This window comes from Anopheles ziemanni, chromosome 2 (assembly GCF_943734765.1).
Source record: "Anopheles ziemanni chromosome 2, idAnoZiCoDA_A2_x.2, whole genome shotgun sequence".
Lineage (NCBI taxonomy): Eukaryota > Metazoa > Arthropoda > Insecta > Diptera > Culicidae > Anopheles > Anopheles ziemanni.
Genome location: NC_080705.1, coordinates 10,168,156 through 10,191,818, shown reverse-complemented (window position 1 = coordinate 10,191,818; position 23,663 = coordinate 10,168,156). Strand labels below are relative to the sequence as shown.

Genomic DNA, 23,663 nt, shown 5'->3' with positions numbered 1-23,663 from the left:
AGTCAGATGTTTGAAACGGTACACTTTCATAGTTCTACAACGTTACCTACGAAAGAATGAATTTCTAAGTGAATCGATCGAAAGAAAGAGGACTCGAAATTACAATTAATCTAATACACCAAATTCTGTGTTTTCTTCAACTAATCACTACATAAATGCGGCCCCATTATCAAAAGTAAACAATTATTAACTTATCTATCTATGGTAGTGCTTGCGCTTACCAGAATCAGATTCGTTAGTAAGTTTTATTGTTATCATTGTTTTGTTGTACTCCTTTTTTCCACTTTTCATTTTACTGTTAATACACGCGTTTCCGTTTGTCATCTCATGGCTTACTTTCTGCGTATTACAGTACGAACAATTATGGATCAGAAGCAAACATGTGTTGTGTGCAGGCGCGTACGATAAGGAATTCTAAACAGTTGGAGAAACTTTAGAAACAAAAGTCCTGCAGTAAGGAACGCTTACATGTTATAGATCAAAATTGTATAGTTCTACGGCAAGATTATTCCTCTGGTCAAGAATCCGGATAAAAACATGAATGAGGTGCTATACATGAAAGTATGATTCAAACGGTACGAACGTCATCGAATCAAAACTGAATTAAATCTATTATTTCGCTTTTTGGTACATTCACAAACGTTCAATCCATGGCATTTGCTTCAACTTCATTCATTTGGCGTCACTAAAAACCGTTCTACGATTTTTTTAAACTTGAGGTGTTATTTTTACAATTTTACGTCACTCAAAGTTTACATCTAAATATAGGATTGGAAAGGCTTTTTTTCTAGACAAAACAGACTCAAAGCAAATCAAAATGCAGTGAAATTCATGCCCTGGTATTGGGCGCGTGGACCTTTGACAGACGAACAGCAATTACAGGAAATAGGGAATTATCAGTCGACAGAGGAAAGCATACACAGCAGGAACCTTTCGAACTTATACTTCTTAAACTAAAAAGGATCGTTATGGTTAATCCTAGATGACATTCTTTTCGAGTGAACTGGCCACATACATACAAACTCACAGCCGTTTGCGCACGCTCATTCACTCAGCAACGGGCATACGGTAGGGCCACATGTTCACTCTACTTTAGTTGTGTGATTCGTTTTGGTACCTTGCCCTACTACTTGCTACTATCAATTATGTTTTTGGTTCATTAGCTTTGGTATCGGCAAACGTCACTTCCAACCGCCTTTCGTCGACGTCCTGCCCGCGCCCTCTGGCTCCTGAATGGTGGTGCTGCACGGATGCAGGTGGTTTTTTGGTGGTAGTCGTCTTACCCGCATCGTCGACCCGCACGATGTCGCCCAAGCTGAGCTTCTTTGGAAGTGGCTGCGAATGCGCAACGATACCGTACGGTCGCAGATGGTAGATCAGATAGTCCAACACGTACATCTGATTCGGCGACACATAGTGAAACGAGATGGCATTATCTGAACAGCAATCAAGGCCCTTCAAATAAACAAAGAATAGTTATCGTGCATCGTGCAATAAAACCGTACCAATGCTAACTCAGTGCATTTTAATCATACCTCATCCGGTTTGTAATACGCGTACTGTAGATACCAAAAATCCTTATCGACATGGTTCGGTATGAGGTGGTGCTCGGGAACGAACGGGAAAAATCTACCCCGCCCGACGGCATCCCGTGAATCACCCGCCAGCACCTTCACCGCTTCCATACACTTGCCCATCTCAACATCTTCCGCTCCGTCCGCGTCCTGCCGGCAGTGCGTACTGGGAATGGCGTCCTCAACGAAGCGCTTTACGGCCTCCTTACTTAGCACGTACCCGGCGCCACCGGACATGTAGCCCTGCTTAACGTAGGGCTTAAATCGGCACCCGAAATAGATCGGATGGCTCGGAGAGTACGAGTACAGCATGTAGCGAAGGTTCTCTACGATCACGTAACTGTTGAAAGTAAACGACAGTTGTATTAGAAAATCCTCAAATGCTCAATAGCCTTGCCTCTATTACTTACGTATCATCGTCGGCCTTTAGAAACCAATCCGCATCGTCCAGATGATGCTGATAGATGTACTTAAAGGCTTCCTTCGTCTTGCCCCACAAATTATTTCGACCTTCCCGCACCGGAAGGGCTACCGAATCGAGAAGCGGATCTGTAGGAATAAAACATTTTCGTGTAGTGTAACATTTCCTACGCATTCATCGAATGTTTTACCACACGGTACCTTCTTCGGAGCTCATGAACAGCACCTTATTGCACCGATTGGCCCACGTCCGCTTCACGTGTAACGCTTTCTTCTTGTGATTGCTCGGGTTCGTCATCACCCAGCAGAGAATACGCACGTCCCGGTAAAGCTGATGCGCAAGTGACGCGTTCTCATGTGCGTGCGCCTCCTCGTGGGCTCCATGCTGGCCAACATCCTGCTCCGGGCCGGCCGCTTCCCGCAAATCGTTCCCCGTGTGTGGGTCACTCACAACTGTCGGTGAATCACGCTGGCGATAGTACTCCGGCAATCGCACCGTTGTCGAGGAGATGAACGTGGCAAACATGAACCCCAGTACCGTCCCAAACAGCAACGTGATAAACGTTCGCGGGTGGCTTCCGTTTCGTGGTCCTGTGAAGAAAACATAATCAAGATTAAATTAATTTGTTTTTCGACACAATCTTCATAGCGATCATAACCTAACGGGTGGTAATTAGAATCCATATCTTGCTAGAAGCTGCTGCTGTAACGACCTAGTTCCGACGCTTAAAGAACCAAACTGACATCTGGTAGATGGGAAAACACTCGCCGTGATGATGCAACAAACATTTGCAGCTAGCAAAAGTGAAACTTCCCCCTGGTTAACCGTGAAAAACACGTACATTCTACACTTTTCTCTACCCAGCTACGTTAAAAAGAAAGAAAAAGAACAACTGTTTGACAAACATTAAACAGCGTCTCACAAGTAGCGTTGACGATGCAGAAAGTTTATTGGGTGCGCGTATGTCTCTTTTTTTACTATCAGGCTAACTTTAAAGACACCAATTTGGGCTTGTCCTCATTCGAAGGGCCGACAGTTCTGGACACCTAGTTTAGATCCGATTGTGACTCAGTCTGGCTGTAAAATAGTTCTACAATAAAACTCTACTCTTGCAAACATTTACCAAGAACGTCGCGAGCTTCCTGTTGAACTAGCAATTGAAAGTGATATTGAAAGCATTTTTGATAAAAATTACAACGTGAGTTTTAGTATCGCGGATTCATATGAAACGAACTGGGTTGAAATGACTAAGCTATTATTTTTTGTTTTTTTTTTAAATACCAAATAAATAGCTGGTAGAAAACTAATAGTAATTTGTAGTCAATCATTGCTAGAACCACGTTTGAAGTTAGATCTGTACTGTCACTTACGATTGCCATTACTAGAGAAAAGTACTGTCGTAAAAATAATCGTAAAACAATATGAATTAAAGAATGAACAGAAATGTAAAAAGAAAAACAAATGGTTGTAGTAATGTGCAAGTTAACAATGTGAGAAATTAAAGTTGCACAAAAAGCTTATCTTGGGTAATACGTGAGAACTGTAGTTTCAAGGTTTTTTTTAAGAGGCTTAGCTCAGGTTTCGTCAATTGTTTCATTTTTTTTTTCAATCCTCTACTGATAAACATAACGTGATCTTTACATGTTTCGTGATAAAACACAAAATCAAATGGTATACAAATCGGTTTAAGTGTCTGTGGCACATGAATACTTCATGTATACAATCAAACGAGTAAACCATTTAACGAAACATGATAATAATTGATGAAATAATGCTTTAATTTAAAAAAAAAAACAAAATGAAATAAACATTATACAACAAATTAAATAAAAAACGATTCAAACAAAAAGCTATTAAATGCCACAAAACATTTTATCTCCCCCGTACTTACCCAGATCGGTGATCTTCATTGTGATGATTATGACTTCCTTTTTCCGTTAGAATCTATCTGATTCTGCACACTATCTGCGTACACCCCGCTGAACAACCGAGTGGACAAACGGTCACTTTGGGTTAATTTTCGCAAACCACTACCATATCACTTGCGCACCAACTGCTCCCTGATGGACCACTTGAACCACTAATTATGATTGCTGTTCTATCGAATATTCATCGTGTTTTTTTTTTACTGCACACATTTGACGCCCTTGAAAACAAGAGTCGTTAGGCTTCTATATGAGTAATTATTGTGTTTCGAGAGCGAATTTATAGTGACTTCAGTTCACTATAAACGTACACTAATAGTGTTTTAATAGGATAATCCAGGCAGGGCGGCCACTTCGTTCCTAGAATTTACAGCAAGCCTGTGTATCACTTTCTACCACATGATTAAACTATCACCTTCAGGCAGCGGTCGGGCTTTGCATTTTTCCTCACAGCTAAGTTAACCAGCAGAGAGCTCAGCTGCGTTCATCGATGATGACCTTCGTGGCCGGCATCCATGAATTCTAATGAAATCCTTAATCATCCACCACACTCGAGATTCTCGTGATTATACGCGAGATTCAATGTTTCGTATTGTTGCTCTTATTGCCATAAGATTCTTTTCACTTGAGATTCCGCCGTCTCAGTTGGCCTAAAATTTGAAAGAGAAAACTCTGGTAAATATTGATAAACTAACGAATGATACCGTAATTTATGGTCCCGAAAATTATATGCCGAGGAAATGTTCATACCACACAGTGGCTTACGCGTCAGTGCATCCAGCGCCATTGATCGTTGACATAAAAGCAACATCATCTTAAACAATTTATGTAAAAGAATAGAACTGGAACGGAACAGATGGAGGATCGTTTGAATGAAAGTTTTAAATTATTCTTCCTCCTGCCACCCGCCCGGCGTTAGAGGTTTGCTTTTGTTTGTCACACAGGCGAACGGCACCAATAAAGCATCAAACATGCTAATTTATGCTGGACACAATTGTTAACAAATAATTGCTGCTTGCAACAGACTGCAGTGTCGCCGGAAGCCGGGACGGAAACGGGACTTTTGGGGTGCGTGTTATTTAAATTTGACTGGCCTTAACGAATCGGTGAGAGATTTTTGCTTTAAACCGACACCAAACGTTGGCCATAAGCTGGCAAATAAATTCAATTGGGCCTCATACATATACTATTTTCGTGTGTATGAATCTTTAGGAAATCCTATCTGGTTATTTGTGAACCATAAATACGGCTTATCAACGACGTCTTTGACCGCTGCTCATCGCCTAACATTGAAGGAGGACCACAAATCTCACACATCTTTCGACTGAACTAGATGCAACCGGAAGTATAGTCGTGCTTGGGTTTTATGTTTCAAACCTCGTCAATTTGGATCAATAAAACCTAATTGGGTATCCAGGGAGTTGCACGGATTGCACACAAGGAAAAACATGATGCGGCTTGCGAACAGGGCAGGATCTTTGGGTTATGCTAGACGGTCACAATGAAAAGATTTCATTTATCAGACCTACATAGGACAACTTACACTCCGTCTTGCGATAGCAACCGTCCAAACAGGGGCTTTTGCTACTGGTAGCATCGTTCCGGACAGGAAACGGAGTGATAAGCCATCTGGCGATATGGTAACCACTCGTTGGGTTGATGCACAAAACGTATCACTTTTGGGGGCTGTTGCTTCAATATTCACATCCTGACACGGTCGGCATGAGACCACCGAATGACCGCTGCAGAAACGGCGTTACGCGAAATGTTTTCTTCGCACCCGGTTGATTGCAATTCGGTCGATCAGAGTAAAAACGCAAAAAATATACACCACAAACAACAAGCAACCATCGTCGCCGAGTGCAAAGTACCGACTGCTGTCAAACTTTAAACTAGTGTTGGCAGAATCGGGATTCGGAAGATGCGAAGATACGATCCCTAGACGGATTCTAAAGATTCGAATCCCGTCTGACAAATTCTAATGATTTGATTCGATTAGGATTCTAGTCAGATTTGATTTGTTTGGAACTTAATTTGATTCGATTCTGACTTGATCCTAAACTGTTTGAATCGAGTCACAATGATTTGAGTCGAATTAGTCACATTCAAACAACGGTTGAACCAAGCAGGTTACTTCAAGTTGACCATTATAAAAAAAAGTTCTCATTGTACAACCGTATTCATTTCGATTGTTTGCATATTTTGAAAGAAAATTTAGTCAATAAGTGTAACATTGATTAATTTTCCTACTAACATCTTTTTCAATACAACCTTCAACATTTACGAAGCCACCTGCAAAGCTTGTCTCTTTGGTTTGTTTGACAGCAAAACACCGACAGCTGTCAAGCCGCGAAAGTTACGATACCAAATGCAAGTTTTTAAATTATCTTTTTGTGTGTTTTGCTACTAAAAAGTGTTTAGAAACAGTGTCGATATTTTCACACACTGCTGCTGCACCAAATTTGATGTTGGTAGTGATATCTCAAAGCTTAAAACTTGCCGAATTTCGTTTCCATTCTCTTTGCGCGGCATTTTGTGCTGAAATCAATCAGCTGTCACATCGTCGCGTCCGCATTAAGCATTAACCAAGCCGTTCGTCGTCTGGTTTGCTTCGCGTTTTTCGGAGCTTTTAAACTACATTTTTGTGATACTCGTGTGTTGTTTTGCAGCAGAAACATATTTCCGTTCGTGTGCTGTGCGTATGTGTTCACATTTCGATCAAAATCTTTCGTATAGCGTGATACATTTTCTGCTCACGACGGCGTGTAATTTTTGAGTAGATTTTGTTGTTAGTGTTCAGGCGCGCCTACAAGGAGTTGATCATGTCGCTACGCGAATATCGCAAGCCATTACAGAATGGAAATGGGGAAGGAAACGGAGGAGGTAGGTATATTCCGGGGAAGCGGCCAGAGGCCAGATTACAAAATGCTGTACGGTGGCATCGAAGAGCATGTGTGTAGTAATGCTTCGTGGATGTAAACAAAATATTGAATGGTGTGCGTTTAATGGGGCCATCGAATGTTGCCTGTTTGATGTGAAATTACAAACCAGAACTCAGAGGCTTATGAATTTAAATGTAAGAATTGGAATGACTTAATTTTCACATTTTTTGTTTCAGATTCTAAGCTTTCCCTTGCACCTGGAAGAAGGCGAATCCAAATGATGGGAGACAGCGATAGCGAAGGGGATGCCACAGGAAGTCCTTCCAAACCGAGCGCCGCTATTGTTCCGGCCGTTGAGGTGAAAGAAAAACCCAAAGAGGTTACACCTCAACCACTGACAATAAAAGAGAAGGAAGCACGTTTGCAAACGATCAGACGATCGTGTCTGGACGTGGACGCAATGCTGGTACAATCGACCCTCGCTGGCAACGACTGGGATGTGGAAAAAACCATCGAGCAATTGAAAGCTGCCCCCAAACGGAAAATCCTTGTCAGTCCGTCTCCATCGAAGGTCGCAACCAAAACGTTCCCAACCAATGGCCACACCAACAATCAACCGGCGAAAAAGAGACGTGTCCAGGAGAGTAACAATGGCAGCGACAATGAGAGTGATATCGATTCGGACCGTCCGGCGGAGCAGGTATTCGACAGTGACGAGGACAGCGATGGCCACGGTGGATATAGCTACGGTAAGCTCACGAAGGAACGCAAAGGAGTGCTCGAGTTCCTCAACGCCGCACCGCTGACGGAGCTGATCAGCGTTAAAACGCTAACGCAGAAGAAAATCGACTTCCTGCTCGAACTCCGCCCATTCAAAGACTGGTCTGATCTAGTGAATAAGTTACGCTCGCACAAATCACTACAAACTGATCTGCTGAACAACACTCAAGAGTATTTAACGCGCCGCAACAACGTGGCGGCGATCATGGGAAAATGTGGCAAGATCGTGAAAAAGCTAGAGGATGCGATCGAATCGGGTACCAACTTGGTCGAGCAGCCGGAAAGTATCGCCGATGGGCTGAAGCTGGCCGAGTACCAGCTGGTCGGGCTCAACTGGATGACCATCATGCATCGCCACAACATGAACGGTATTCTGGCGGACGAGATGGGCCTCGGGAAGACGATCCAGATAATCGCTTTTATAGCCTGGCTGAAGGAGAACGGTGAACAAACGCGCCCGAACCTAGTGGTGGTACCGTCGTCCACGATGGACAACTGGGAGCAAGAGTTGGTCAAATGGTGCCCGAATTTGGTCATTCTGAAGTATTACGGCAACCAAGCAGATCGTCGCATGATTCGTGTCGATTGGGCGAAAAACGGTATCGACGATATAGACGTCGTGCTGACCACGTACCATATGATGGGTGCTTCCGGAGAGGAGAAAAAGATGTGGCGTGTCACGCAGTTCGATTACGTCGTGTTCGATGAAGCGCACATGCTGAAGAACGTACACTCGCAGCGCTACCAGAACCTGATACGGATCAATGCGAAGCACCGGATCTTGCTGACTGGCACCCCATTGCAGAACAATCTGCTTGAGCTAATGTCACTGCTTTGCTTTGTGATGCCCAAACTGTTCGGTAGCAAGGTGGAAGATATTAAAGCGCTCTTCCAAGGAAAAGTGGTGAGTACAATTCGTGTGCGCATTCGCGAGTGGTAAATCATAAAAATAAGATTAACAATATTTTCCTACTTAAAGAAAACCGCCAAAGGTGAGACAGACGAAGAAGTGTCTTCCTTTGAAAAGGATCAGATCGAACGCGCCAAGAAGATCATGAAACCGTTTATACTTCGACGGCTTAAACGGGATGTCTTAAGTTTCCTTCCACCGAAAAAAGAAATCGTCGTAAGTGAAACTGCTGCCCTCCGGTGGCACAAACCGTGTTTCTTTCGATTTCCTATTAATTTGTCTACAAACTTTCAGCTTAAAACGCCCATGATTGATTCGCAAAGAGAAAAGTACAACGAAACGGTGAACGAGTACCAGCAAGCAACCGGTGTGATCAAGGAGAACACGGAAGTGTCCGGAATGGCGATCATGATGGACTTGAGGAAGCTTGCAAACCACCCACTTCTACTGAGGTAAGTGACGGATGATCTTTCGCAAAGCTGTTTCGACTAAACGGGTCTGATTCTCCACGCAGATACTATTACTCCGATGCCGATGTTCGTGACATCGCTCGGAAGCTTGCCACGGACGTGGACTACAAAGGCAACAACGTTGATGATATTTTCCTGGACATTGCGTACTTGTCAGACTTTAAACTATTCCAGCTAAAGGAAAAATATACTGTACGTTACTGCCAGTCAACATGAAGACGGAATCAAATGATTGCAACTTTTTTATATTTTATCCTTGCAGAATCTCTACGACCTGTGTCTACCGGAGAAGTTGATTACCGCCTCCGGTAAGTTCCGACAACTGGATGAGCTGCTACCTAAGCTGAAGGAAGGCGGCCACCGGGTGCTGATCTTCAGCCAGTTCACCATGATGCTGGATATCATGGAACGGTACATGAAGATTCGAAAGTACGGCTTTCTTCGACTGGATGGTGCGACGGCCGTCACCGATCGCCAGGAGCTAATCGATCAGTACACGCAAGACCCAGATCTGTTCATCTTTTTGCTTTCCACGAAAGCGGGTGGTCTGGGGATCAACCTTACCGCCGCCGATACCGTAATCATACATGACATTGACTTCAACCCGTACAACGACAAGCAGGCAGAAGACCGGGCGCATCGTATGGGCCAGAAGAAACCCGTTACGATCTACAAGCTGGTATCGGAGGGTACGATCGAGGAAGGAATGCTAACGATCGCCCAGCAGAAGCTTCAACTGGAGAAAGATGTCACGGACCAGGACGGTAGGTGTTGCATAATTGTCGTAATCTGTTTCCATATTTGAAAACAACCGTCCTCCTTTCTTTCCAGCTAATAATCCGGTAAACGATCATAAGTGCATGGTTGGTCTGCTAACAATGGCACTGAACATGGACGAAAGTAAAGCCGACTCCTTACTGAAGAATGAGTCTCCCAGGAAGAAGTCGCTGGAGGAGGACTTTTAACGACGCCCGGGATGTAGTTATAATTACACATCACTATTTTGCTGGTGTTACCTGAGATTGTAAAAACTGATTAATTGATTGTGGAGTAGCGAAAACGTCGCGAGGCATCATTGTCTGCCGCCTTCCTACCATCTCTATGTTTTTTTTAAGGTTTTTGTGTTTCTTTATAATTTTAAAACGAATCGCCGGTGGCTTCTTTTGATTTGCACCATACCTACTGCTAAGGGATCAGCCGAAAACTTAAAATTTAATTTCCAAACATATATAATTTTAATTATTTATACACACTGCACCGTGGAGCCTGTAGGCTCAAGCGTAGGATCAAGTAACGCAAACAAACCCAGATAAAAATAAACGTAAAATTTGGTTAATAAAAAACGGCCCGATTACTCTACTCTTTCATTGATCGTACGATCGTGTGTTTTTGTTTTGCATAGTTAAATAACCTACTTATTACAGCCCTATGGGATGAGTGTGCGCAAATTTCGGCTCGCCGTATGTTTAATCGGTATGTTTTGGATAAATAAGCCGCTCCATTGGCAAGGTCGGGCTCGATTTAGGCTTTGCAAATATCGTACCAATTAAATGCCAATCGAAATCACCGTAATGCGTCACTCATTGTTTCGTTTTCCACTTCTACTGCGTTTTCGATGTGCGAAGTCTTCTGCATTTTGTGTCTTGGCCAAACGGAATATTCATGCTGATAATTTTACGTTTCGGAATAATTAATGTGTCTCATTTCCGGAGATTTTTTCTTGTACAGTTTTAAATATTCTTCCTTCTGTGTTTCATTTTTTTCTTCGTTCGTTTAATATTTATTTTGTCAATGTGAGGGCCAAATTTACGAGCCATTAATTTGTTGTTTTCTCACTCGTTTTACTTGTAATGTAAATTAATGTACACTCTCAGTAGGTTTCCTTTTTATTACAAGCGAAATAATTCATGTTTGAAGAATAAATTAAACCATCGTTTTGCTTTCGAAAGCTCTCCTTTTATTTTGAGTGTTTAACTCTTGAAAACTGAAGAAAAGCAACGAAAAATAACTCCACCGCAAGGTGAGCCAACGTTGGTGCCCAAAACATAGGAAGCGCGATTTTGGCGGATATTAATAGGAAATTTAAAGCTTTTCGTGTTCGCTCTTATTTCTCCGCAGCGATCGTTTTGTATTACGCCATCCTGTGCCGGTACTGCATATTTTATCCTGTCGTTTCCACGCTGCAAACGCCATAAACTGTGTAGGCTTCTTACTGCGTTCTCGGCTCCAATTCGCTCAGCTCCACCGCTGCTTCGCACTTAAGATCGATCTCACGCGATCTCTAACATCAAATCACAGGAAGTGGCAAAACCTTGCCGAGAGAAGATGGCGAATGGATGGAAAAAATACTGCAAAAAGACAGCAAACGAAGCACATTTTATAATTGCGCCATCCGACCTGATCTCGAGCAACCGACAACCTGGGAGGCGATTTTATGTGACCCCCAGGAAGGATGCTTCCCGTGCCAGCCCGGAGGCATTCGCATTCGCTAAACGATGAAAAACTGCCCTCCATTAGTGCGCGGTGTGTGCCGATCTTCTGTCGACTTCCGTTCCGTCGGCTAGGCCACCGGGCTTCCCCGCCCGGACGCGAATCGCCCCAAAAACAAGTTCAAGATCAACCCATGGGACGGTGGTGCGTATTGGGGCGTTGTGTTTCGACGTGACCTCCCGTCGTATCACTGGCGATTCAGAGAATCGTTCGTACGTAGCTGCACAGTCTTAGTTCACCGTCGTGCGGTCAGTGACCCTCGGAATGATCAAGTGTTCCTCTTTCGGTCGCCCCAAAACTCCCTCACCGAGGGGAAGATTCGGATGAAGATCGCCCAAGAACGAACGTATGAAGCATCCCGAGCCGGTGGAAGCATGCTGGATATTTTTTAATTGGATGCGCACCTTCCCATTTGGGGGCTGAGAAAATCGGCTCGCGCCAATGGCCTTGAAGTCCGGTCCAGTCCATTGATTGGCTTCACCCGTGTGGCAGAACCCGTAAACCCGCCGTGCATCGCCGAAAACGCGCCGTAAATCGTTGATCCCTTTCCGCGCGAAATGGACTGGATGTCTTCTGCCTTCGTTAGGGATGCGCACCGCGAGTAGAGGAAGGAAAAACAAGATTCCATCCAATCACACTCGCCCGGTGTGTGTGCGCTAATTCTCGATCTAGAATCTTTGCCAGTTTGCTGTTCTTCCGAAGCTTCGAAGCCCACCAATCTTCCGTTTTCGCGTTTCCATTAGGAATCTTCTACGTGCTCTGGTTCTTCTTCTGCTTCGGCATAACAACCTGCAAGCGGATTCAGCGGATCCCACCCCAAATGGGACTCGTTCGGCCCCCCATCATCCTGTCCACCACTGTTCCCCCCTTCGTCATTCCACGGGGAAGGGGTGATCACTCGCGCGCGCGCTCGCTCGCTTTCCAGCCCGCTATAAAGCCCAACACAAGACCAGTGCCAGGTTTAGTCCATCGAAAGTGACCGCAGCATAAACAGCTGGCTAAGCTCCCAAGACCCGGATCCCATCCAGCAGCTGCCATCCGTTAGAGGTTAGTGCGTTTGGGGAGGCTCGCGTGTGCGTTAGAAGCCGACTTGGCGAGCGCGACCAGAACTGGTTTTTCATCTCGTTTTCTCGATTCCGCACCAGTGCTCGTTACCAGTGATCCACCGTTGGGCCCCGACTTAGTAGACGTCACGGATAGACTAGTGCGTTTTGTGAGTGTGTAGGCTAGGTTAGTTGTTTGTTGATCGTGGGGCACCTGCAAAAAAACGGGCAGCCTCCACCGGAGCTCGATTGGCGAGAAACAACAATCGACGAAGCCTCTGTCTTTCCCAGCGTGTAGTGACCTCGCCAGGAGCCAGAGCTAGGTAGACTATCATACCGCTCCCTGGGCGAGCTATGACGCCCCATGCGAAGGGCATCTGATGAGAAGGGCTTACGCATAAAACCTTCCGTTGAACCTTCAACCGTAACGCTGAGCAATCGGATTCAAACTTGAACTAAGCACCTTGTTTTCCATAATTTAAGCTTACGGGGGTTCGGCGGCTAAGGCTTCATCACAAAATTCCGATCTCCGCCTTAGTAGTCGAGGTTGGCAACCCTTCGGCTGTACGCATCCGGCGGGACGATACGATTGTTCCGACGGTGACCTCAATCGGAGAATTATGTTGATTGTCGTGGCTGTCCAAACACGCGAGGACCTGCCGCGCGAGGCTTAGACGCACTCCCAAATGAGCTCCCTTGGCCTAAGGGGGCGCCCAGTTTTTTGTTAAAGCATGGGTTCGTTGTGAGCAGGTGTTCCTTAAGATGCATTTTTTCGCCGTCTTCGCTATCCTAAATCAAAGTCCTCGGCCTCCGAAGAGAAAAAAAGGTTTGCGGGGCGAGATGTGCTGGGTAACTTGCGTAACCCCGCCTGGGACGGTTCGGAGAAATTATGAAATGTTTTCACATATCGTCCATCCCCGCGCTGGGTCACCGAAAGTGAAACCGGTCAGCAGGGAGGGAGGCGGGATTTGGGACCAGCCATGGGTGGGGCAAGAGCCATGTCAAACAAATGTAGAGTAAAGTGCTTTGGGGGCCTCGCTTGGCCCCCCTAGTGAAAGTGGTTCAGAAATGGCAACCGATCGAGTTTTATTATCACGCTGCCGATAATGAGTTCTGCTATCGGTGGTATAAAGTTTGCAAAAGTTTCGTCTTGTGCGATGGTTATAGAAATTGAGTTAACATTAGATTTTATTTAGTTTTCACATAAAATTTTCATATTTTTACCCGTGTTTTGTTAATATTTGATCTGGCGTTTATGTTGTTTTCGCCTTCGGTGTCTCAAATCTTTCATTCTCCTGCTTGATATTATCTAACACAGCCTTTCGTTCCTTTTCGCATCCTGTTTCATTTTAATCCACATTTTATTAGTTTATTTTCCATAGGGAATGAGTTAAGTTTTGATGAGTTTTTTTATCGGATATATCTTGTGTTATCGGATCTTGTGTTTTTTTTGCTTAAGTTATGTCAAGTCTTATTTTGTAGATAATACAATCATTTCTGGAATAGTTTTTGCGTCCTTTTAGTATCCAAATTCATCTTACCTTAGCCAATTTTCGATGACCGTTCGATTTCCTTGACTACTTCCTTCCTAGCGAGATTTATAAAATCCGATAAAATTTAAATACTTTTACTGGTTGTATTTCACTTTCATCCGGCGCTGATCTCTTATGTTTTGTTCATGGTTTCTAAATTCTTAATGTAATTAAAATTTCATTTTCTATAAATGTCTCTCATTTCCATTTGTTGCCTCATTTTTATTAGCCAATGTTCGATGAGCGGCTGTTCGAGTTATTTTTTGACTACTTTTCTTTTTATCTCATTTTCGCCACATCTTTTTTTAATTTCCTGTTATGAAATCGGGTCGCTTTTAACGAGTTTTCGGTTAAAGATTTCGTTAACATTAATCCAATTCTTAGCAAATGGCAAACACTCACCCGGAATGGTATCCACAAATGTTGGCCTATAACAAAATTCAGGTCTGCGTCGGGTTGAGGTGATCATAAACAGGATCGTAAATTTGTCCGGGCTGGAATAAAGTTCGCCACAAGAACCGATGAACTTTCTTGGAGCTGGGGTTTGTGGCTTGATCGCGAGGTTCGCGTTCTGATACGCCATCACCTCGTTGGAATGTGTGTGCGAGTGTGTGTGTGTGTTTAGGGGTCGGAGAGTTGTTTTTCTGTGGTTATTATTTTTCCGGTATAATTTCGCGCAGTTCGCACGGCGAGGATTGGAGTCGCGCGTGTGCGTTAGACAGCCACTTCGAGGTCTCCCGGGGAGGGTGCGCGAGAAAAGCCAAGACATACGAAGCAATAAGAATTAGATAAAAAAAAAATCTGCATATCTAATTAGTCCTCCAGCGTGCCATGGGAAGGCCATACAGGCCAGGCGGTAGCAGGCGCGCCATATTCATGGCACTAGCGTTGGTTAATTATACGTCCACAAGCAACGAATCTTCGGCGAGTGTTTCCCAGCCGTCAGTGGAATCTTCTAACGCGGCTTTGATACGAAAGCGTCCGGTGTGATTTTCAAGAAAAGCTCAACGCGTTGAAACAAACAAACGACTCAACGGAAGCGACCACAAGATGAGCTGTCCGATAAGCTGTGGACGAGAAGCCTTGGTGAGGCAAAAGGTGGATGTACAGCCGCTGAAAATCTGGAATTCGAATTCGGATGTATTTTAATGAATTCAGCTCGTGAACTTCACAAGGCCATCCGCCACGAACCGCTCTTTGGCGTCAAGTGTGTCCAGTTTTAACAGCTCTGTTTTTGTTTTAAATGTTTCTTTTCTTCTGCATCGAGAAGGTTCGCCTAAGATTCGCTGGTTTACCTCATGCACAGCGACGGCCACGACCGGAATCAGATCGGAATTTCTTATCGCAACCTCACTTTTATCCCCCTTGGATGGGAACTGTTTGGCAGCGTTGGCCAAATGGTGTACCGGGCGTCGCGGGTTGCATTTTCCTCTGCAGATCTCGCTCGATCGCGGGGAGATACCCGCCCATGGCGGTTGACCGAGGTCTTTAAGGTCACCACCACCACCAGTGGGTGGGGGAATGGGACGGTGTGAACGAACGATCGGTGGTGCGATTGGATCGGACAGCAAAAAAAAAACCAAAACAAAATCCATTAAACCCACCATTCAACGGTAAATGCCTGCGCAGGCTCGACCTCGTTTCGATTTGGGTGCCTTTGCAATTGCAGTCAAGAAGCCAACGAGCATACCACAAGCTTTTTCGATGCAGAGACGAACGGCATCTCCCGCCGGACAAGCGGCGTTCCCAAAGCCCCGGCTCGCACACCGCCGTTATGGCTAGAGTTGGTGGTCTCCGGAGCTGGCTGTAACCCAAACAACATAACCGAAGCCCACAAAAAAAAACAGCACCACCAGCATTGCAGTGGTGTGCTCGAGGGAGGCTCGCGGTGGGGGATTGCCCGCCACGATACGTCACGTTCTGGGCATTTAATTCCGACGGGTACGAATAACAACAAATTGATCAACCGCGCAACGCGCGACGTAATTAGCGTTCGCCGTAAATGGCAGCATCAGCATCACTTCGCGCAGGGGTGGAGATCGCGCGTGGTAGAAAAGGAGGGAAAACCGAACCCCTTTTGCCGAAAAAGTTTGCCCGCACCACCCCCTCCGTTTCGTTACGTGCCACTTGAAAGTGTTCCAAACACTCGCCCCCGGGAGCCACCCGAATGGAAAGGAAGATTCACAACATTCACTGCCATTGTGCAGGGATGGGAAAGGAGGCAAAAGGTGGGGTTGAGGTATAATTGGTCGTCGACGTATGCTCGCCCAGGTGGGATGCATAATCGGCGGCCAACGTAAAGAGGCCTCCATCAGAAGCCTCACACCTCAAAGAGCTCCCCGCATGCACTCCGGCTACATCGTGCTGGTGGATCGGTGCATCGCCGCCTTTTCTTGACGCCTTTTTGAGCTTCAAGCCCCGCAGCAAAAGGGGTATGACCACATCGAGAAAAGTCAATTAGCACCGTCAACGCCACACCAACGGATCGAGTGTCAACGAACGGCTCTCCGGAGGTACCAACAGCTGGCAACCTGTTTTGGCGAAGAAGTTTCCTTCCTGTGGCGGCCTCCGACTTTCTCGTGCGCTCTTATGAAAAGAGAAGGAACAAGGGGTGCCCAGTATAGGCCAAGGCCAGTGGGTTACGGTGGTTTGCGGATGTTGAGCGGAATTCGTTGCATGATCACTCGCCACGCTGTTGGTTCACATAATCCGATCTGATGGCAGTGAATATTAATGATCGGAACCGGAGGCACCTCGTTTGGGTGATCATGCCGAGAACTAGTTGTTTTTAATTTTTTTTTTTTTGCCATGAGCTTTCAATGTCTTAATGGAGTCTTGGGAGTGAAGTTGCCAAGAATGTGGCGTTGAATTTTGTTACTTCGATCAACAAACATATTCTTTCGGTAACTGACAGAAAAGCTCAAGGTCTCTTATGTAAGCACTTGGTGACTACTAGTTTCATTGGTAGTTGAGTGGATCATTTGAATATTCAATTCGATTATGTAGTAGCTCCAATTTTCTTAACTTGTGAAATGTTTGCTTTTGTGCTCCGTGATTAATAGAATGTTATCGATATATTTGCATATTTTAAATATAATTCCCCTGCGAGCTAGGGGAGAGTTTCTTATTTCTGCACAATCAAGGCGATAGATAGACTTATGTTGTTCAATTTGTGTGTCGTAGCATATTAGTTAAAGTTTAAATTTATATGTGTTTTTTTTTATTGACGAGGAAATTAGCTAGTTTTCGTAAACTGTTTAATTGAACAATTAAGTCTGAGTTATCACAATTATTTGTTAATCGACATTTGCGCCATTTGCTGGGGAATACTATTTCTTGGGCATCAGTTCCGGAACATATATGAAACTCAGAAATTTATTTCATTGTAGAGATTAACTTTGCTATTCAATGAATCACAATCATTAGTAAATCCTCGGGTAATCAGTTTGTCAAATGACATCCATCACGTTGGTCGGGAATATTGCAGCTGCATTCGGAGAACCCACGACGAATGCCATTTGGTCTTTTCTACCGCAAGTGCTTTTCGCTTTCCTAGAACTAGCCTCCTAATGATCGTACATCGCGTAATTAACTTAATCCACTCTCAACACTTACGACATGTTTTGTTTTTCCCCGCAACCGTAGGTAACCATGAAGTTAAGCCTGCTCGTCGTGGCAGCCGTGACCGTTGCCACGTGCTATGCCCTCCCGGTGCCGAAGGAAGGAGAAGTTTTCACGGTCTATCCGGTGAACAGTGCTTTGGCGCAGAACACGACCGATCCGTCAGTGGAAGCCAAACCGGACCAGACCAATGCGCCGGTGCCGGTGAATGTTCCTTCAGCTCCGGTGGCAGTTTCTGAGAAATCGGTAGAAAATAAACCCGAGCTCCTGAAAACAGTTCCCGTGGAGGGAAAGCCGGTGGAGGCGCCAGTGAAGGAGGAAAGCGTTAAGGCCGTCCCTAACCCGACCGCTGAAGTTAAGTCGACTCTGCTGAAGCAAGCGGGAGTTCCTAATCCGACGGCTGAAGTTAAGTCGGCTCCGCTGAAGGAAGCGGAAGCTGAAGCGAAGCCTGCTCAAGCGTCGGCCCCTGTCGGCGAAGTCCAGGAGAAGGATGAAGACGTAGTCGATGACGTAGAGCTTGCCGATGGTACTTTGGTGCTCATTGAAGAGCCGGAGGAGGTCTCTGAAGTCATCGAGCCGGAGCTGGTCGCTGGAGTAATCGAGCCGATGCTGGTCAGCGGTGTGGTTGAAGCGAAGTTGGTCAGCGGAGTCATCGAACCGAAGGTGACCGGTGGAGTGGTCGAGACTAAGCCTGTTGCTGCCGAGCCTAAGCCAGCAGAGGCAAAGAAAGAGGCCGTTCCAGTGGTAAAATCTGCCGAACCCGAAAAGCCTAAAGCGGATGCCGTATCTCCAGCTCAAGAAAATGCCCCAAAATCGGTTGAACCCGTTCAGGTAGAGAAAAAATTGGATGCGGTCGTCGAAGCTGCTAAGGATAAGCCTGTGCAACCTGAGGTGAAGCTGGCGTCGGTCGATAACAAACCGGAAAAACTCACCGAGCAGCCTAAGGAGGAGGTTAAGTCCGAACCTACGCAGCTACGTTCCGCGGTCAATGAACAACTCCCGGCCGTAACGACAGCAGCGTCTCAGCCGGAGCAGAAGGAAGCTGTAAAGAGCGTCAATGAAGTGCCAGCCGCAAAGGTAGAGGATAAGAAACCGGTGGAAGAGAAGCCCGCGGACGCGAAAGTGGTAGCTGTCCCAGAGGTAAAGGCTGCTGCGGCCGCCTTGGAGCCCAACCAACCAGCCGTGCCCGCTAACGACCCGCAGCCACAAACGGAAGGAAAAATCGAGGAAAAGCCAACGAAGGTTCGGGCCGTTCCGATCGTCGAAGGGTTGAAGGTGGCACAACCGGTGGAAGCGGAACCGGCCATAACCAAAATCCACGTGTCGGTAATCCAGGAAGAGTTCCCCGTGCGTGCGGAAAGCGTCGCTGCGAAGGAACCGGTTCCGGTTGCTCCGGTTGTCGTGAGTGAAGAGAAAAAGCTAGCTGAGCCAGTTCCAGTTTCCGTGTCGGCTGTGAAAAATGACGATGTCAGTGGCACGAAGCCAGCGCCAGCTGCAGTTGACGCGCCCGTCGTTAAATCACTCGCGGCTGCGGCGGAAAAGCCATCAGAAGTGAAGGCTGAAGTTGTCAGTGATAAACCTGCGGACGTTAAGAGCGTAGAGCCGGCTGTGAAGAGTGATGCCGAAGCCAAACCAGTTGAACCGAAGAAGGATGAGCCGTCCGTTAAAGCTGTTCCGGTCCCAGCAACAACCGTCGTTGCCAGTGTGAATGCAGAGGACGTTACCACGGTTGTAGCTGTTACGGAGAAACCGGAACAAGTAGCCACGGTACAAGCTGTGCCAGTAACGGAGAAGAGCCCACAGGAGCAGCCAACATCGGTGGCTGTTGACGTTAAACCGGCGCTGAAATCGGTCGAGCAGCTGGCAAAAGCTGCCGACGCAGGGAGTTCTCAGCCGGCCACCACCACTAAAAGCGCCGAGACTGTCAAAGAAAGTACTAAGGATCAGAGTAACGGTGACAGTACAACGGTAACGGCCTCGACGGAAGCGGATAGCACCACCGTTACGAGCGTTACAGAACCCGAACCCGTCCCGACACCCGCTAAGCAGAAGGGCAAGAAACAAGCTCCTGGTAAGTAGTTCAGATTATAACTCGATACTTTCCGTTAAGGGTTTTTAACACCACATTGGTAATGCTTCCTTTTTGCAGCTGAGCTGAAGGGATACAGGCAACGCTTGAAGCAGCAGGAAGCACAAACCAAGAAACAAGCCAACAGCAGCGAGTAAGGTTCACTGCCAGCGCATTGCAATACCAAGGGTGCCAACTATGCTGGCCCCAAGCAAAATCTTGCCTCACGCTCTCCATTGCGCCCTTAGTTTCGTAAGATTAACCAACCGTAACGACTAAGTGATAGCTTAAGATGACATCATTAAACCGAATAAAGTATTATTCGAAATCGTCACAATCATAAACCTTGCTGCCTTCTGTAGCAACACGCTACACTTTCGACTCATCGAAAGATGGAAGTCGTGCCTCCTTTTTGGTATTCTGTACCACTAGAACAAGATGGCTAATATCACAACTAATATTCACCTACCCGAATGACGTACAACGAGGAGTGGGACAGTTCTGGAGCTATAGGGATTTAGTTGGGAGCGATACTAACGTGATCTGAATAACCAAATACTATCATTACGGGGAATTAATACTTACAAATATCATCTTTGAGTGCTTTGAGCGGCTCCCTTTTTAGTTATGAAATGTTTGTCTTGTTCGTTCAATCGGTGCATGTTGCTAAGAGAATATGAATAGTTTTCAGTAAAGATTTTTCCTTTTTTCTATACATGCTCGAATTTAGAAGCCTCTAATTAACGCCTCAAATTCAATCACTCTGTCAGCTAAGATATGCAATAAACTGCAAGAATACCGTTTTAATGATGTCTCTTCATCCACCATCACATAACGGAAGCCTTTTGGCGAACAGATGGAATTGAATTAATTGTGCAATAAATACAATAATTCCTAGTAATGAGCCATTTTTCATACAATTTACGTACCTTTATCGGCTGTTGGTCAACAGATTCCTCTCGTACAGCCCCCGTGTGTCCTTCTTGTTGCGTTCATCGGCAAGACGCAACCGTTAGCTGGTGCCTTGCCTTCTCCTCGTGCAAGCTCTACTAACGTTTGTCTACGTCACTGTCGTCAATACGCCACTTCGACGCCACGGCGTGAGTAATCGGCAGCAATCCACGCGAGCACTTGGTGCGAATAAATTAACGATCGTAGCAAAACCAACCAACATTGGCTATAAAAACGAGTGGCATTTCCTGTGTCCGCGATCAAATCTAGTTGACCGGTCTCAGTGATAGGTAGTGTGTTGCGCTTAAGCCTAGCACTCGGAGGAAGTTGTGTGTTTTGACGTATAGGTGTGGTTCAGTCCGTTCTTTCCGGCGGCGTTTCACAAACCATCCCATCATGCGTTGTACGGTGGTAGTGCTGGTGTCTTTGGTAGCCCTTCTAACGGCTGGTGTGCGATCGGCCCCACAGCGTGGCATTGACTTTCTGCCGGGAGATGAAGAGGTGCAGGCCGTCGTGAAGCCCATTGCGGGGGACTCGGATATCCCGGATCAGCAGCAACAGCAAGCACCGGAACAGGACGAACCATTCGATGAGGGACAGCAACGGTATCAACCGGAAGTACCGGCCTCTGTAGATCCAGTAGAAAACGAGCAACAAAAAGAAGATCCTGCACAGGAAGAGATCGGTTTCCCAGAGAATGAGGAGAATCAAGAGGAACAGCAAACGCTGGAAAACGAAAATGATATTTATGAACCAGATACGGATTATCCAGAGGATGCTGAGCCAAACACTACAACCGAAACTGATGCTACAACACAGACGGAAAGTGATGTAACAACTCCTCCACCAACGGATGCAAACCCTCCGAAGGAGGAGCCTGCATCCAACGCCTCCACGGTGAACTACTCGCCCGAGGAACGGTTGACAACGGATCCAATCGTGGTGGAAGAGCAGACTTCTACTGAAGCAATCGAAGAAAGGAATCAGTTCGCCCAAGATGTCAACACCCTGGCGGATAATTCGTCGAACCAGGTGAGATTCGAGCCGGAGGACAATCAGTATCAACCGGATCAACAGGTCCGACTAGAGCCAGAACCGACGCCGACTGTTCCGGTCCAGAATGTGCCGAAGCCCTCTACGGTAGGATCACCGGTGACATCGCTACCCGTCAGCAGCGAATACGATTCGAAATCAATCGAAAGCGAAGAGGAGGAATATCAGGTGCCGCTGAAGAGTCGTCCTACTGTGGTGCAGTCGACCAAGGGGGGTCAGTTCCGTACCCTACCACCGTGGTTGGAAGCCACTCGCTTGCCAGGTAACGCTCGTGAAGGTGACATTTCCCCAGGTCAGGCACGACACTGAGCGTTACGCTTTTGTTTTGGTTTCTCCGCAGGTTACGATCAATGGCAGCGCCAGAGCAGCGTGCCGCCACGGTCCAGCTGGTCACAACCTCCGTATCAGACCAACAGTTTTGACGGTTTTCATGGTCACACGTTTCACCGGAGCGCGTGGCATTGACGGGGTGCTACCGTGTGTCGCATCGGAGTGCTTTCCCCGGTGACCTTCCCTCGAGAGGAGGGAGACGGAGACCCAGAAGTTCAACTTGGCCACACTCTCCCACAAGGCAAGATCCACGATTTCACCGCATTCGTACAGCTGCGTTTCGCTGCGGAAACAACGATGACGAATTAATTGCATAGCCGTTAAACTGTGATTATATCCCTAGGAACAATGCGACCGACCAATGGCCGCCGGTAATAAATAAATAAATAGAACCGATCAATGGACGCAAGGAATTGCTGTGTAGGATTTTATTAATGACAAAACTAGTGCATAATGGCCACCAGTGCCGTGGTCGCCAGTGTTTGTCACATTAGCATCTCGCGAATCCGAAAACAGGTTTTGTTGTGCTCGTTGGATCGGCTGTTAGTCACGGGAAGTCGGATAGGTTTTATTATTCTGTATCGGAATTTGAAGTACTTCCCACTATCAAGATTGTTGTTTGGACGCTCGAACCGTAATGGTAATGAATTCGAATGGTGTTTTCCTTCTCGCGAATGTTTCACATGGTTGCGTTTGACGTATAGCACCGACGACGATTTATGACGAAAAAAAGACATTACATACGTGTAGAAAAATTAATCAATTTATTCAATTAGTACAGAACCGAGCAGAATCGAATTTTATGTAAACTTTAATTGAGCTTTTATATCTTGAAAGAAGCAGCTCTATGATGAAATCTTTTCGATTATTTGGTTACCGACTTACTTCGGGTTCCCATAAGAGAACGGATGAAAGAAATAGTTAAATGAACCTCTAATTCCATGCTAATCATTGTTAAATAGTTCCCTAAAACCATAAAAACTACAAAGGAAGTGCATTTTCTAGAATCAATTGTTCGCCTGGCTAACGAAATTTGGGCTCAATTTTGAACGATAGTTGATGCTTGAATAACTGAGCTAAGTTGCTAGAAACTTGCATAACGGTAGGCGCAGTAATGGGTCAGCAACCATTGCATACTTTTGGGCGTAACATGCATTCACACTTTTCAAACAATCAAACGGTTGATCGCATCATACAAAGTACAAAAGTGTATTTCTGTTTTACGTGTTAAAAATGAAGAGGTAAATAAAAGTGATTTACATTTCTTCATTAAGGGAGTGATCACCTAACTATGTTCATTTACCTGGATCGTATGGAGACATTCATGTTCGAAAAAGGTAAGCCAGTCAACCAAACACGCGGACAGTAAGATTAAACTTGCTTTCGCATAACTTTCCGTCTGCTTACGACAACATTCTTTTCACTATGGTTATGTCTCCGTTACAATGTACTGGACACTGTCGCGATAACATTGCTCCATATTTTTGCAGACAAAATTAGCCACAGCAGACACTTTTACTTGCCGATTGGCGCGACCAGCCACGGCACATTCCTAATGCAAATGCTCTTCTTACGCTGCTGGTACACAATCATCGTCGTCTTGTTAGTACTTC

General features: G+C 45.8%; 4 protein-coding genes across 4 annotated transcripts; 3 read left to right on the top strand and 1 right to left on the bottom strand.

Moving 5' to 3' along the window:
* Positions 1-839: 839 nt before the first annotated feature.
* On the bottom strand, positions 840-3,905 carry LOC131284619 (glycoprotein-N-acetylgalactosamine 3-beta-galactosyltransferase 1-like). The gene is made up of 5 exons (XM_058313519.1): positions 3,887-3,905; positions 2,196-2,585; positions 1,985-2,123; positions 1,536-1,914; positions 840-1,455 (listed from the first exon to the last, which is right to left on the bottom strand). Exons 1-5 carry the CDS (start codon positions 3,903-3,905, stop codon positions 1,144-1,146), a joined length of 1,239 nt encoding a protein of 412 aa, XP_058169502.1. The 3' UTR covers positions 840-1,143.
* A 2,577-nt stretch (positions 3,906-6,482) lies between these two features.
* LOC131283621 (SWI/SNF-related matrix-associated actin-dependent regulator of chromatin subfamily A containing DEAD/H box 1 homolog) lies at positions 6,483-10,065 on the top strand. Its single transcript, XM_058312784.1, has 7 exons — positions 6,483-6,803; positions 7,039-8,486; positions 8,562-8,708; positions 8,787-8,944; positions 9,007-9,154; positions 9,225-9,726; positions 9,794-10,065. The coding sequence occupies exons 1-7, from the start codon at positions 6,743-6,745 to the stop codon at positions 9,925-9,927; spliced, it is 2,598 nt and encodes an 865-aa protein (XP_058168767.1). The 5' UTR covers positions 6,483-6,742; the 3' UTR covers positions 9,928-10,065.
* Positions 10,066-17,678: 7,613 nt separating this feature from the next.
* On the top strand, positions 17,679-19,874 carry LOC131281249 (proteoglycan 4-like). Its single transcript, XM_058310525.1, has 2 exons — positions 17,679-19,719; positions 19,798-19,874. The coding sequence occupies exons 1-2, from the start codon at positions 17,679-17,681 to the stop codon at positions 19,872-19,874; spliced, it is 2,118 nt and encodes a 705-aa protein (XP_058166508.1).
* A 1,189-nt stretch (positions 19,875-21,063) lies between these two features.
* LOC131281206 (uncharacterized) lies at positions 21,064-22,185 on the top strand. The gene is made up of 2 exons (XM_058310474.1): positions 21,064-21,982; positions 22,061-22,185. The coding sequence occupies exons 1-2, from the start codon at positions 21,064-21,066 to the stop codon at positions 22,183-22,185; spliced, it is 1,044 nt and encodes a 347-aa protein (XP_058166457.1).
* Positions 22,186-23,663: the final 1,478 nt, after the last annotated feature.

What these genes read in the sequence shown, in the direction of transcription:
- LOC131281206 (XM_058310474.1), top strand. Translation starts at nt 21,064, where the DNA reads ATGCGTTGTACGGTGGTAGTGCTGGTGTCTTTGGTAGCCCTTCTAACG. An exon ending in GGAAGCCACTCGCTTGCCAG is followed by an intron (nt 21,983 to 22,060) that starts GTAACGCTCGTG and finishes GTTTCTCCGCAG; the next exon opens with GTTACGATCAATGGCAGCGC.
- LOC131283621 (XM_058312784.1), top strand. Translation starts at nt 6,743, where the DNA reads ATGTCGCTACGCGAATATCGCAAGCCATTACAGAATGGAAATGGGGAA. An exon ending in CGCTCTTCCAAGGAAAAGTG is followed by an intron (nt 8,487 to 8,561) that starts GTGAGTACAATT and finishes TCCTACTTAAAG; the next exon opens with AAAACCGCCAAAGGTGAGAC. An exon ending in AGCTAAAGGAAAAATATACT is followed by an intron (nt 9,155 to 9,224) that starts GTACGTTACTGC and finishes TTATCCTTGCAG; the next exon opens with AATCTCTACGACCTGTGTCT.
- LOC131284619 (XM_058313519.1), bottom strand. An exon ending in GTTCATGAGCTCCGAAGAAG is followed by an intron (nt 2,124 to 2,195) that starts GTACCGTGTGGT and finishes TTATTCCTACAG; the next exon opens with ATCCGCTTCTCGATTCGGTA. An exon ending in CTAAAGGCCGACGATGATAC is followed by an intron (nt 1,915 to 1,984) that starts GTAAGTAATAGA and finishes TACTTTCAACAG; the next exon opens with TTACGTGATCGTAGAGAACC.
- LOC131281249 (XM_058310525.1), top strand. Translation starts at nt 17,679, where the DNA reads ATGAAGTTAAGCCTGCTCGTCGTGGCAGCCGTGACCGTTGCCACGTGC. An exon ending in GGGCAAGAAACAAGCTCCTG is followed by an intron (nt 19,720 to 19,797) that starts GTAAGTAGTTCA and finishes TCCTTTTTGCAG; the next exon opens with CTGAGCTGAAGGGATACAGG.